At 38.1% G+C, this 14,946-nt stretch overlaps 1 protein-coding gene across 2 annotated transcripts in view; it reads left to right on the top strand.

The window, feature by feature from the left end:
* Positions 1-4,295: 4,295 nt before the first annotated feature.
* gabra1 (gamma-aminobutyric acid type A receptor subunit alpha1) overlaps positions 4,296-14,946 on the top strand; it is a 30,966-nt gene continuing 20,315 nt past the window's right edge. The window contains exons 1-5 of one of the 2 annotated variants that reach the window (XM_044141340.1): positions 4,296-4,788; positions 6,837-6,939; positions 11,573-11,685; positions 12,690-12,757; positions 14,338-14,558. In XM_044141340.1, the coding sequence (XP_043997275.1) occupies positions 6,860-6,939; positions 11,573-11,685; positions 12,690-12,757; positions 14,338-14,558 (482 nt within the window). In that variant the 5' untranslated portion in view covers positions 4,296-4,788; positions 6,837-6,859. Of the gene's footprint in view, positions 4,789-5,301; positions 5,545-6,836; positions 6,940-11,572; positions 11,686-12,689; positions 12,758-14,337; positions 14,559-14,946 lie in introns of those variants that run through there. The other variant, XM_044141339.1, reaches the window with a different exon arrangement.

The raw sequence follows: 14,946 nt of genomic DNA, 5'->3' as shown, positions 1-14,946 counted from the left end.
ACCATGCAACTACAAGCACATTAGTCAAAGTACTCTAAGGGAATGTAGGACAAGCACTATTCTTCAAAAAGGACTTGCAGTCATGCACACCAGCCCTCCAGTATACTTTTGCAATCTTAGGTGGCTGCAAAAGCACTTCATCTTAATAACTGGTTCTTAATGAAATTGCTCATCATTTGGAGGCGCAGTCAATTGAACTTTGATCTACTGTCACGATGATGTTTGAAAAATCACAGTCATATCTGTTAAAAGTATGGTAACTGTTGTCATTATTCCCAACAATATCAGCTCATTTCATTTTTATTGATCATTATAACTAATGTTAAATCTTGTGCCCTGGTTTCTTTCAACAGTGGTGCAGAAATGCATAATGTGGTAAACGTAAATGTCCAGTGTCAGTCATACAGCCCTACAATATTAGTATGTAATCTTGACACTTCAAAAAGCAGAAAACAGATATTTCAGTACCTGCAACATAAAAGTGTGGCACCATTGGAGCTGAGCCTCTCAATCAATGTACAGAACCTTTGAAAGAAAACAGTTTAATATATACTGTGACAAATTCTTGTTGAGGTTTTAATTTTTACCCAATTGCTATCGTTTGGCCATAACATATGTCAATGTATGATGCTATGAAAGTTGCTAGAAAAACCCTGCGCTGTAAACAACCATCCTCCACTGCGAAGAGGGAAGTGCCACTCTGAATGAGGAGGCTATTAATGTTAATTCAATATTTGTAAATTTGGTTAACATGGACTGAATGGCTTCGTTAACTTCCTCTGCTGCCTTTGCTAAAACTACAGGCAAATTATAATTCTAAAACAGTGCAGAAAATTGTCATTATTGTTCACAACTTCTTCCTTCTGTTCACTGATTGGCCCAGTAAAAATCTAGCAGATACAATTCGAGTCCAGGGGAGAAAGTCCAGACTGTGCTGGATGCCAAAATTTTATTCAAGCACAATTGCACAACAAGGCAATGGTCAGGCTAATTCACTCCATAATTCAATGCTGTGTGCTGTTTAAGTACAGTTTTTGCCAGAACATACATTTAAATGCACCATGTGATATATGGATATATTTTGGAAGTTGTGAGTATATGTGCATGCACGTACCTTTGTATGCGTCACACTGGACTTGACCTCGAACAGTGAGTCAGAGAACAAGCCAACTTCTGCTGATTGCAGTGAGCAGCTCACAGAGGGGGATCCTGCTTTTGTCTCCTGTAGAAGCCTGATTTATTCTTCAAGACAACTGATTGAGGCAAGTCACTCCTAATTCCCTGCTGGATGGCAACTACCAACTGCCGTCACAGTAGTTTGGTGTACATTAGTAAAACTGTGGAAGGACAGGTGCGCAGCAATGTAACTCCATTAACTTCTGACAACTCTGGCTGACTAGTGTTTTGTTCATTCATTCTTCTTTCTTTCGTTCTGTGGGCAGCAACAATTTGATTGATTAAGGTTGTTTAAGAGGATGAAACATAAACCATTAGGATAAAAATGATATCCACCTAAACTAGTTCAAGTCACAGAGCAACAGCAGTGTTACAACCCTGTGACGCATTGAAATTTAGACAAAGGGTTAAAAAGGGTGAAAGCAAATTAAGCTTTGCTGCAGTAATTGGACTGAAGTACACCACTTGTTTTTATCACTCTTTATGACCTGCTAAGCGCTCAGTTAGGTGCAGCTGGAGGTGTGTGGTGCTGCTACTGCTGAAATAACGGAAAAGACAATCAAAGTAGAACACAAACTTAATAATAGAAAGAAAGAATGAAAAGACAGACAGGGACATAGATAAGAAATCTTAATTAAAATATTTTGACATTAGTGGACTGTTTCCAGGACATGTTATGAACCTCTAATCTTAATTTATTGTCAGTCATTGTTCACAATGTCTGGAAAAATTATTGATACTCATTTTTGATGGTTATTCATTTTGCAGCTTCAAGCTTCTTTCAGGATTGGACTTTGACAGAGCCATTTTAACATGTGAATAAGTGCTGATATGAATCATTCCACTCTATGTCTGACTGTGTGTTTCGGGCTGTTATCCTGAATGCTGTCCTCCATGCCAGTCCAAAACCCTTTGCAGCCTCTAAATTTACCAGTTTTTTTAAATTGCATGTTGTTTACCCATATCTGTCTTCCGTTCATCTTTGACCTGTCTCTGAAAAAAAATCTGCACATCATGGCTTGTTTCACAGTTTGGATAGCATGCTCAGGGTTACTTGCATTATTATTTCCTTTGGCCTTTTACTAATATATATATTTTGCCACTCTTTAATGACAACTAAATTTGTGGCGTGCATAACTAATAGCATTGCCAGCAGATTGTTCCACCTGAGCTGTGAATTTCTGCAGCTCCTCTGGAGTTTCCCTTGTTGCACTATACTCTATCCATTTTAGAAGAATTATTTGAACTTTGAAAATTGTTTTATATGCTAACCCTGCATTAAACCTTTATACAACTTCATCATTGATCTATCTGGTGTTTCTAGGTCTCTGTAAAGGTGATTATTCACCAAAGTTCCCCAGTAGACCCTATGAGGGCTTCACCAAGCAGCAGACACAAGTGGACTCCATTTACACATAAGGTGACCTCTGAAGGTCATTAGTTGCAGTGGATTTCATTTATATACATGAGATCAAAGGTGGTTGAATATGTATCCAACTATTTTAATATATTTATTTGTACACTCTTTGCAAACTGTGCAGCCTTTTCCTTACACTTCATAATCATGCACTGTTTTGATCTACCACATAAACTCTAAAATTATATATTTAAGTTTCTGGTTCTAAACAAAAGGACCGGCTTTTGCAGAGAAGTGAATTTAAGCATTTTAAGGCTCAATGTGCTGCAATGCATATAATTCATGGAAAAGCAGTTTAGTGCAGAGGTGTGAAGATCACGTCATTGTGTAAGGTGAGTGGGAAACGGTTATGGTGTAGAAATTGTATCATGTCTCTGAAAACAAGCTGACCTGGTGATCTCGGCTCAATAATCCACAAGACTCTCCAGGAAGTATTATGAATTGTTGGACACTATCCAATTTTTTTATAAAAATCAATTCCGATGAACATAAGCATAATGTACACATGGAAGATTGCATCATGTGCAATACTACAAAGTACTTTCAAAAAACTAAATTAGCAATACACAATAAATGATCATTTTATATAATAAAATTACGTAAGCTTTCCTCAAGTTTAATATTTGTTAGAATGGTAAAGATTAAAACATTTAAAACACTCCTTTTGGTAACCGATTTCCCACAGTGAATAAATCAAATTAATTATCACCACATACACACCAGTAATGGCTGAACAAGAATAGGCAAGGGGGAGTTTTTAGTCAATATACCTTCCTTCAAAATTCAAAGGAACTCTTCCCTGCCAGTGATTATTTGACCATAAACTACGCATCTCTCTCCTAAATTACCGTCATCCATCTCTCCCCTGCTTAGTCCTGCACACACATACGCGCACGCAAACGCACGTACACGCGCACACACACGCAATATCCCTCACCGTCACCTGCCCAGAGATAGAGCTGTGGGAAGGCATGTGTTTTTAAAACGCTGTCGCTGGATATTCTCTCGCGGGGTCTCAGAGAAGCTGTCTGCTGTTGCTCCTCTCTTCGAACCAAGAGTCTCCACTTCTCCACGAGCACGCCGCGGCACGTGTTGGTTGTGCGCGCCCGCACGTGCACGCACGCGCGCGCACGGGAAAACCGAGTCACATGCAGCGGTTGGAGACTGAGCTTTGAGGGGCAAGGAGATGCAGCTTGAAACGATGCTCCACTTGTATTACAGTGGCATTAATTCTCCGTAAACAGTCGGGTGGAATGGATTCATTGTTACCTAAATATACACACGCACCTGCAGCAGGTTAAGAGTGAGCAGACTGCGATAAAGTGGATCCATGATAGATAGATAGATAGATAGATAGATAGATAGATAGATAGATAGATAGATAGATAGATAGATAGATAGATAGATAGATAGATAGATAGATAGATAGATAGATAGATAGATAGATAGATAGATAGATAGATAGATAGATAGATAGATAGATAGATAGATAGATAGATAGATAGATAGATAGATAGATAGATAGATAGATAGATAGATAGATAGATAGATAGATAGATAGATAGATAGATAGATAGATAGATAGATAGATAGATAGAACTTATTGAATCTAGAAAACGGCGTACGGGCGTGCAGACCTGTGACGTCCCTCATAACTAATCACGCACATGTATTACTTGAACCACGCGTGAGCAGGCAGCGCACACGCTCTCAGAGGAAACGTTGCACTGCAGACTAGACTGACGTGACTCCACTGCTAGCTCACTCTGCCTGCCCCCATGAAAATAAACCCTCCGCCAAAACTAGGGGCAAAAAAGAGCAGTTCCTTCATCAACAGCTTGGATTTATGGAAAGCATGAGCTTTTCCAAATTACAATGGAATTGTATAAATTGCCAATAATAACATCCCTGTCCACCTCGTTTGTGTTTCTGCTTCAGTCCTTGCTGAAGCAAATGTCCCCTGATTTGTAGTCTCAACTTAGAAAAGCGCCGATGCCTACAGAAATATACGCCACGAATCATAAGCCCAGTTTTTCTTTTTTTTCTCCCCCTCTCTCTTGCAGATGCACGCAGCTCAGCGCCGCTCGTCGTCAGTGGCTCAGTCTGAAGCGGCGCGGCTGTAGCAGCAGAATATTTGGTTTATAACAGAGACACCAGCAGTTGTCTAGATGCGAAACGTGGGCTTTTAGGAGACGGTGAGTGATCTGCTTGGGGATTTTTTTGTTGTTGTTGTTGCAGAGAACAGAACATCCTCTTGCACTGGTGTAAACCAAGGTGAAAGCGGGGGATTTGTTTTCCTAAAAATTCTGGAGGTGATTTTTTCCCAAGCTTGTGCGCGCCTATCCAAACCGCAACCCGTTTCGGTTTAAGTGTTATTTTGGCGTCAGTGTAAGTATGTCTGTGTAGAATTTTATCTCGTTGGAAATCATCACGTACGAGTCAGGGAGCCTGAGTGATAATCTAGCTGAAAATGTAAGAGGATTTTTCTATCCAACATCCGCGGGAAATAGATTAGGAGGACAGCAATGGAAGTTAAATTGTGCTGCATATAAAATGGGCGGGCTTGTCATTATGTTACATTGGCACGGTGTATTCTAAAATGAAATAGTCTGCCTTAGGACATGGGTATATTCTGTTCGGCTTCGTTTTGGGAAGCGCAGTCAGTGTATTCAACCATTCAGCGTTCATTAGACTAGATATGCTAGTTTGGTGAAACATTTCTGTTGCCGACAGACTGAGAGTTGAACTCACTACACAACCACCAATGAACAGTGAGAGAGACCTGCGCATATCGTCAGCAGCCGCTTCTCCAGCCTCAAGCTAAAATTCGTCAGATCTGAGATCACAGAGGAAATTTTTCACATTCCGCCCGGCTAGGAAAAAAAAGAAGAAATTTACAAAAGTTACAGGATATAGTCAGTGGACATCAAATGCACCCGGGTTCATCTGCTGTAAGTGATATTCTTAGCATTTTGTTATTTTTATTGAGCTAAAGAGATAAAGCGGGCTGGTTTTTCTTATCGGTGAACAGCGCAACAATCGAAGCTGAGTTTTATTGAGAGGGATGGATGAGTTTGCCGCTGAAATTAGCACCGTTTAGTGGGGAGTATTTTATGGCACGCAGGAGCGGCTTGATGCTTTAACGGGGATGCTGCCTGGTTTCAGCACCGCGGACAGCGCTCTCCAAATAAAACGGCATCAACGCGCATTCAGTTAATTACTCCGCCACGCACGGATCGTCATGCCTGTATTTAGACAAACCTTGCAGGGGATGTCAGTTGCATGCAAAATTTCCACTGTGCTTATGTTTATTCAAATTCTGATTGTTTGTACAGGGTGACATTACCCCCCTTCTGAATAACTTAAAAAGTGTGCTTGCGGGTTCCCCCCGCCCCCACTAAATCCGATAAGCTTCATCATTTTCCCATTTTTTAATCTGTGTCAACAAGGGGGTATTTTATTTTATTTTTATTACATTTTAACAGAGTATGTGGCCACCACCCACTCCTAGCACACCTTGAACCACCACAAGCAAGTGTTGCTTGTGTGTCTGTCAACGCAAATTTCGGTGAATTTCTTGCCCTTTTTTTCTATAAATAAGCAACTGGCCCTCTCGTGGACACATTGATTGCGCTTTCCAATATGGATTCTGAATTTGCATGCATATTATAGCTAGGGCTTCGCTTGACTATACTTTGCAGACTGACTGACATCATGCTTAAATGTTTAGGGAGGAATGACATGTTCTTTTCCCTTAAAGAAGAGGGATTTGGTTGGATGCCCGTTTTAATGCCTACGCTTCACATTGCAGAGTATTACTAGAGGAGGCTGTTCACAGGTGCTACAGCCTCACACGGGGTGTATATGTGGTCGATGGTGTGTTTCCTTGTTATTTCCTCTTAATTATTCTGCGCTATGGATGCAGCCACAAGAGCATCTGTTGGATCTGGTCTGTCTGATAGTCAGGGGCACAGTCAGTATGACATGCAATTAAAGATAATGGTGCAAAATACTTGATGTTTGTATGAATCTTATTTGAATATTTTGGATTTGGTACATTTGTTGAGAATGAATCTAGTCATAAATGTTTAGATTTATAATCAAAAGGAGCAAAGTGACCTTCTCTGTCTATGGTTGCTAATTTGTTGACACTTTTATGTGACGGCACATTGGAGGTAATGCTTTACAGGGTCCATGTGACACGGCGATGATGTTCATTTTTTCTTTCTTTAATCTCCACCAGTGAAAGGTCCTCATATTTCAGCTATGTGTGGACAGAGCAGGGTGGCCTCTCTGTGTCTGTGGACTTGTTTACTGGTCACAAGCGGCGTACTGACTGGGAAAAGGTGAGAAAATATTTTAATATATAACTGGACCTGATTGATGATCTATCAGTGTGAACACAGAAACATGCATGTTCATCTGCACATTGCTGAAAGGCCCTAAATGTGAAGGGAAATGCATTCTGCATTGCAATTTAGTGTCTAAATGGTGCATGCATTATAAAAAAATTTCTGGTTAACCCAGCTTGTTCTGTATTTGTGAAAATTAGTAGATACTGTGGAAGATGCTTTCAGTTATATTTAAATGGAAAAGTCCATTTTTGCTCAATGTGCGCCTCCTAAATGTCTAAAACTGCCAGCAGTGATTCATCTGGCACTTTTATACTCTACTATCCACCTCAGTGCTTGTTTTTACAGAATCTAATATGCTTGTAACTAGGGCACACTCACAGGACACCTGCATGCTTATTATTGCCAAGGTAATAAGAAGTGCAACACAGGGACAAGAGATGATGAGCAAAAAATAGCCACTTTACTGTTGAATTGCACTTTTTTTCTTTTGGTTCACTGGCTGCGTGGGACAACATCCACTCTGTCAGTTTTCAGACCTGGGCTATACGTAGGCTAGATGTTCCGCATTGCACTGAGATGTTTGCCATAGATTACTGCACATTTGTTTTGACAGCAGCTGCAGGAATAGCAGAGTCAATGTACAGACTCTCCATCTCAGTGTCAACATGAAACTGCTGGCTGTCAGCTACCTAAACAGACAAAAAAGAGGGAAAGAGAGAGAGAATTGGATTATAAATGACAGGGATGAGATCCGCCGTGATGAGACTGCAACTGCTTTAATTTCTACACAATTCTAAGCCTAAGCGGACATTCATTTTCCTGCAGATTTAAAAATGCTCATTGTATAAATGTGGACAATTTTGATGAGAAAATCACTTAACACTCACATGAACATAAATGGTGATATATTGATATCACCATTTATCACCAGCTGGTTCTGCTCAGCAGCTATACCACAAAAAGTAAATTCTGTATATGATATAAGTTTCAGTTTGAACCACCAAGCTGATTATAAAGACACTTTTAATACTTTAAAGTTGTACGTAGTGCACTTTACTATCTCATTTTTGTATACAGATATAATCTGACCTACTAATTACAGCTGCTGCATTCTTTTGAAATGGAATGGCTAGAAATGGAGGATCGTGTCTGCTTTAGAGTAGATATTCTAGCATTCAAGTGCCATAGTGACAACACAAAAGCTGCAAAGCAATTATCACCCCAAAGATTTTCTGTAAAAGCCAGTCCCCCCTTTTCGGCGTCAGACGCAGAATCCCAGATTTGCGAATGCACCTTTGGGGATTTTGGCAAGATGTGATAATTGAGCAGACCAAGAGCTTTGCTACAGTATCTAGCTTCCAAAGAAAATGTCTCATAATTAGATTTCTGGCTGACAGGAAAGTGAAAGAAACAGTGAGTAAAATGGACAGAGAGAGACTGGCAGTGGAAGTGTGAATAGCACTGTTGCTGTTCAGATGACCTGTAGATGGGGATGGTGTACAGTGGTTGGTGAGAGGAAGCCCCTAACTAATAAAGATGTTTATCTTTCAAAGCATACTATTTCCCTATACTTGTAAAAAATGCAAAATTCCTCATTATATTTTTTATTTATCCATTTAGAAACAGGATGTGTGATTATAGTAAAAAAAAAAAAAAATGTTTAATTTTGATAATTTGCCATTTGACCAACCAGTATTTTAAGTTGTGGCTATTGTCATTGGAAACATCCATTATGTCCAGTGTTTAGCGCCTTGCAAAGATATACATATATTTTCACATTTTGCCAAACTGCAGCCAGAAATGCATTTGAGTGGAATGTGTGTGAAAAAAGCAACACATGTAGAAACTAAATTACAAATTGTCCTCAGATAATTAGAAAAATGCTAATTAAATATACAAAATCCAGTGAAATTAAATGCCATTAGGAGTCACATGAAATTCAAGAAGTATCTATTTGTGTCTTCCATCTTGACCAAGGACTATCAACCCTTCTGCCACCGCAAAGCATCATGGTGGCAGCATTATGCTGTGGATATGCTTGTGTGCTGCAGTTAAATACAGAGTAAGAATTAAAGAAAACCTGTTAGAGGCTGAAACAGACTTAGGAATGTGGTGGACGTCCATCATTCAGCAACTCTAAAAACACGACCTGAGCTACAATGACATGATTTAAGTCAAATAACATTTGCATGTGAAAATGTCCCAGTCAGGATTAAGACTCTGTGGTAAGACCTGAACATGTTTGTTCATTGAAGCTCCAAGTCCAATCTGACTAATTTCTTACTAAGATATTTTTTCTACTTTATTTAGATCTTCTCTGTAATGATAAATTGGAATAGGAGGATCAACCCTTTAATAATTTTTTTGTATGTCTCAGTTTTGGCAAATTTAAATTACATCAGTGTGGTGGGGCATTAGAACATTGTGTTTACTTTTTCTTTTGCACTACATGCCAAAGCTGCAGTTCATATTGTGTGTTTTTAGACATAATTATTATCCCAGACCTTAAACGAGATACTAAATATTCTTTGAATTTTGAGTGATTAGGCAGACAGCTTCAGAGCTGACAAAGACCATAATTGCTCATCACAACTTTCATTTGATTTTCTTTCTTTACTTTATAATTTCCACTGACAGAGGGATAATTGGGGGCAAAGAGAAATATGTGAATGAACCTTTTCTTTAAAATCCACACGATATCTCTCAGTTTGAAAGCTCATGTTCGGAATGTTAATCCTGCATTTTATGAGCAGATACATTCAAACAGATACATTCGATTCAGAACTGATACGTTTCCCAATGTTTTTTCCTCAGCTGCTTCTCTTCTATCGCTCTTATCTTAATCTTTGCTCTTCTTTGTTTTCCTATAAACTAATTGTCATGATTCTCCACATGCTGCTGTGTCACATTTTACACTGTTCCTTCCTTCCAGCTGCAGGTCTCTAACTAATCTTGATGACCTCCACTTCTCCTTGGAGATGTTCAGCTAGTAGAGCTTTTCTTCAAACACATGCTGTTTATTTCATAAGTAATCAAAGCAGAATCCCACTGGCTTGGAAAATAGGAAAAAAATTACAGATACAATATACTGTTGAACATGACCGTTGGTTCACACATGCAAACACCTTGGAGCATATGGTTATGTGCATGCATTGGTCCATGTGTTTTAACACACTTTATGCACATGCTATCTCAGCCATGTCATATCCTGGCTTTTTGGTGCACTATGTAATTAGAGGTTGGTTCCCTGATTAGGAGAACGGTAAAATATTTATGCAGGGAGATTCAAGCCCTGCTCTCACAATTAGGGATCATGAGCGTTTTCAGCATTGCTCTTAGCATTTTGTTTCATGTTGTTCAAAGAGCACATTCAGTGATGTGTTTTTCATTTGAAAGACCATATTAAAGTATAAATAATGTATTCTGATTTCTCTTTTTTTCTCTCTCTGTGTCACTATTCTTTCCATTTATTGTGTCTTTATACAGTTTCACATCCTTTGAAAAATGAATCAAACTAACATGCTTAATATAAAAAAAGTACAAAAATACTTAAAAAATAATTTTTGTTCACCTAAGCAAACTTACTTGCAGATTAAATCCTCTTCAATAGCATGACACTACGGACTATCAATTGCTGAGTAAAAAGCTGAAGAGATTTGGTATCAAAGGAATCCTACTTTATAGGATAAGAAGCTACATAATAAAAAGATGTAAAGATATTCAGATAAAATTATGTTGAATCTGATTTAGTTGTGATTACTTGTTTTGTACAGCAAGGCCCTGTGCTATAGGGCTAGATTATTTGACATTGTATGACATAGAATATATATATATATATATATATATATATATATATATATATATATATATATATATAGCACTGGATAAAAAGTAGTTTGTATGATAAGCTCAGCATTTCCACCAGGTGTTTCCTAACCGCTGCCTCTAGTCTGTCGAAGCTGAGAGGGGAAGGTGTGGGGTGCATGGTAGGACGGATGTGTGGCCAGGGACTCAAGCTCCTAGGATGAGCTTTGGGTAAATAGGTGGTACATTGTATGAACATATACTTTGGTACCCTGAAGGTTTGCCATAGGAATGTCAAGGATTTGTCAAACATGCGTGAATAAATCAAAGCAACACTCCAGATATGTTTTTGATGAGAGAATAACATTATAACATAATGTAAATTTCAAAAAGTTGATTTTGCATAATATCCCCTTCCCCTTTTTGTGTTGTGTTCAGGCATTTAAAACATCACCTGTGACTTCAATGTATGCATCAGTAGTCTGTTTTAAAGAACAAGTATTTCCTCTAACTATTGATGAAGTTATCTTATCTTATGGTTATTCAGTGTGGGATGTACGTTAACGGGGATATTATTTAGTGTCATAGCAAGCATGGCCAGTTTACTGAATATGTTTTCATATTGTGACTCATGGTTCATTGTGCATGCCAACAGAATTCCCCTTGGTGTACTCCACAGTTAAAATGAAATCTTTTTGTCTTTGATATGTGATGTATGATTAAGATGAAGAGTTTTCATGTTGTTTGTTTTTCTGCCAGCAGTTTTGGCATAGGTTTTTAACTTAGCTGCAACTTTAAATCTTGTTCATTGCTTTGGCAGCTCTGGGCAGAATGGCATGACAGACGAGCAGAAAGATAACACCACAGTGTTCACCAAAATCTTAGACAGCCTTCTAGACGGCTATGACAATCGCCTCAGGCCAGGACTCGGAGGTCAGTACAGCCAAGTCATTGAATAAATTATGTTGTTCATAAACATCCATTATTTTTAAATATGCAAGTATTATCCTCATGAAAACACAGAATAATAACCATGTGACTGAATAATGTGGATGTGTGCTTGCTGTCAGTACCAGACTTTTGTTACCTTTAGCGAGAAAAAGTACCAGAGTCTCATTATTTGGCTACTGCTTTTCTGAAATTTTCATCAAGTCCAGACTTACACTATCAACCCAACACTGTCATCGCTTACTGTTGGCTTTATTCCACGTGTTGTCAACCACACATTGTTAGAGAGAAGCAACATGGCAGGAATGCTGGGAGTTTGAAAAAGAACATGAGGGAGAATAATAAAGAAATAAAGCAAAAGTAGCAAGAGCATACAATATAAAGTGTTATGATGCAGTAGGCTTCAAAGACAACAAAAAAACAAGCTTCATAAAAGTAAAAGTATCTGGGGGAAGAAATAATGAATCGCAATAGGCATCATTTACAAATCACGCTGTCACATTTCAATTTGACAGTCACATGGAGCTAGCTCTGTCAAACACATACACACAAAAATGTGAAGACACTTTCACAAACATCTTCTTTGCCAGCCTCTTTAAATGAATTCCCCACCCACTGATCCTAAGCTGGCTATCAACATTATCGGAGGAGAGTGGCATGTTTTCCGCCACACACAATGTCATTAAGAGACCCAACGTCTGCTCAGGCAGTAATAGAGCTGATGCTGAGACCTGACCAATAAAAACAGAAATTAGTACCAAAATTCAAGGCAAAAGTTCTCTGGAGTGCTTAGATGTATTTGTCATGACAATTTGGTATAAGTTTAATTTTAATTGTATATTTGTTGTGCAATTGTGTTTGCTAAAAATTTTGCTGACAAGTGTGAACAGATAAGAGAGTGTAGCCAGGTGGCATTGTATTAACAAGCAGTTTAGATGTAATGAATGCCAATGATAGACACTCACTCTGACAATTTCCTGCTTCAACAGAGCGTGTAACTGAAGTCAAGACTGACATTTTTGTGACTAGTATTGGACCAGTTTCGGATCATGACATGGTAAGGCTCGTTCCACCTCTGTAAATGTCACTTCTTTTCCTTGTGCCCTTCCTTAGACCCTCACACCTGTTTTCTCATCTCTTGAGTCACAGTTCTCTCTAAACTGGAAAATATTCACTGATAGGAAGATTGATTCATTTGTTAACTTATGATGTTTTGTTACAGCTGTCACTTGACCATTTATAGATAATGTTTCTCTTCTCAAGTGCTACGTATTCAGTTGTGGGAAGAAAAATTTCATTATTGCAGTTATTTGGTTTACCATTAGTAAATCAAAATAGTTTTCCATTCTCTAAGTGGAAAACTAGTTAGTGGAATAAACTAGTACATCTTTGCAGCTGGAGGCTGCTAATTACAACAGCTTTCAAAGCAGTCGTTTCAGTGTTGGCCCTAAATTAGAATAAACATAAACAAGTACATATTGAAAATAACAACCTTTTAGCATAAACATACTTTTCATTATGTTAAAAAATATATTGTGATTGTTTTCTGATGTAATAATTTAATCTAGCTGTAAGCCCAACATCATCCTAATTGACAGAAATAAAGGCTTGAATCTGCATAATTAGTTTTATTTAGTGAATTAAGTTAATGAAATAAACCTTTCAAGACATTTCTAATTCATTGAATATGACTGTTTGCTTTGTTGTCACCTAATATTGATGGTAAAATATCTTACATTTCAACAGTTAAATCTTCAGAAATATTTTCAAACAGAACTGTCTTGATCTTTGCATCATAAACTGGAAAACAATAAGTCTCATTCAAAGTATTTGCACATTTTTTAATGTACAGGAATGTGTGTACTTGATTTGACATAATCTCCTTTGATTGCTATGTTACTTTTGTGTTATGACAAGAAAAAAAAACATTAAAGATTTTTTCCATCTGTAGCCTTTCCATACCCTACTCTGTTACCTTGAAGCTTTGTTTCAGTTCACACTAATTATCTTATAAGAACTAAAGTGAAAGAAGGAGAAACAGCACAGAAAACAGGCTGTGAATAACTTTCTTATTCTAGTGGGCAGCCATGTGGAGCCATTAAAATCTCTCTCAGCTGTAGTCATTAACTGGCTTGGAAATGAAATGTCCTTCTAATTTTGTGTCTAGTGTCTCGTTTTTGCGTTGAGTGCAATTTATATTACTCAGGGAAAAATATTACCTTAAGACAAAATGCAAAGAGTAATTTTTGCATTTACCAACCGATGTTATTGTAAATAGCTGGATTAATATATATCCCATGAATGCATGCATTTGCAATTAACTATCCTGACAATGGCTTTGCAAACAAAAAATTGAAGGAATGGAAAGATAACCGTACATATAACAGCACCAGGAGTAGAACAATGACTTGTAACAGCTGAGGCATTTGGTTTTGAAAACACACCAGCCATAAATCTACTGTAGATACCTGTCTCTGCTAAATCCTCCCTATGTTTGCCATAGTAAGGTTACATGACTCAACATTTTCAGCTGTCAGCTATAGGTGAAGTCAGATAGAAGAGTTCCCCCGAAGCGCAAGTATGCACTTTTGTTCACTTTGTGTTTTGTCTCTCTCTTTACTCACCATTCACTCGCAGGAGTACACCATTGATGTCTTTTTCAGACAGAGCTGGAAAGATGAAAGGTTAAAGTTCAAAGGGCCCATGGCCGTGTTGCGTCTCAACAACCTGATGGCCAGCAAGATCTGGACCCCGGATACTTTCTTCCACAATGGCAAGAAGTCAGTGGCCCACAACATGACCATGCCGAACAAACTTCTACGAATTACAGAGGAAGGCACACTGCTTTACACCATGAGGTAGGCTGATATAGTCCACTGCTTTCACAAAGAATCTTGGAGGTTAATATTGATTTTATGTGTTGAAAATGAGATTTTATTATAAACAGAGAGAAACACTTAATCTATCATTTGCTGTGAAAGCAAATAGTAGATTACCAAAGTAGATTATTTTAGGTGGAATAGTTATATTCTATAGACTGAAAACTACGTTTGTTTTTTGTGTAAAATTGGTCAATTTGCAAATCTTGAATTTATGACAAATCTGAAGTTTGGTTTTTGCAATAAAACAGGTATAAGCCAGAAGACTAGATCTGAAACCAGAACTAGTATTGGCATCTTAGCACCATTCTTTAGAAAAAGAGGGCTGAGTAAACCTTTATGACAGTACAGAACCTAATCCACAGGA

Source organism: Gambusia affinis, linkage group LG15, assembly GCF_019740435.1.
Source record: "Gambusia affinis linkage group LG15, SWU_Gaff_1.0, whole genome shotgun sequence".
Lineage (NCBI taxonomy): Eukaryota > Metazoa > Chordata > Actinopteri > Cyprinodontiformes > Poeciliidae > Gambusia > Gambusia affinis.
Note: the sequence above shows the minus strand (reverse complement) of the source record. Positions and strands in the feature narration are given on the sequence as shown.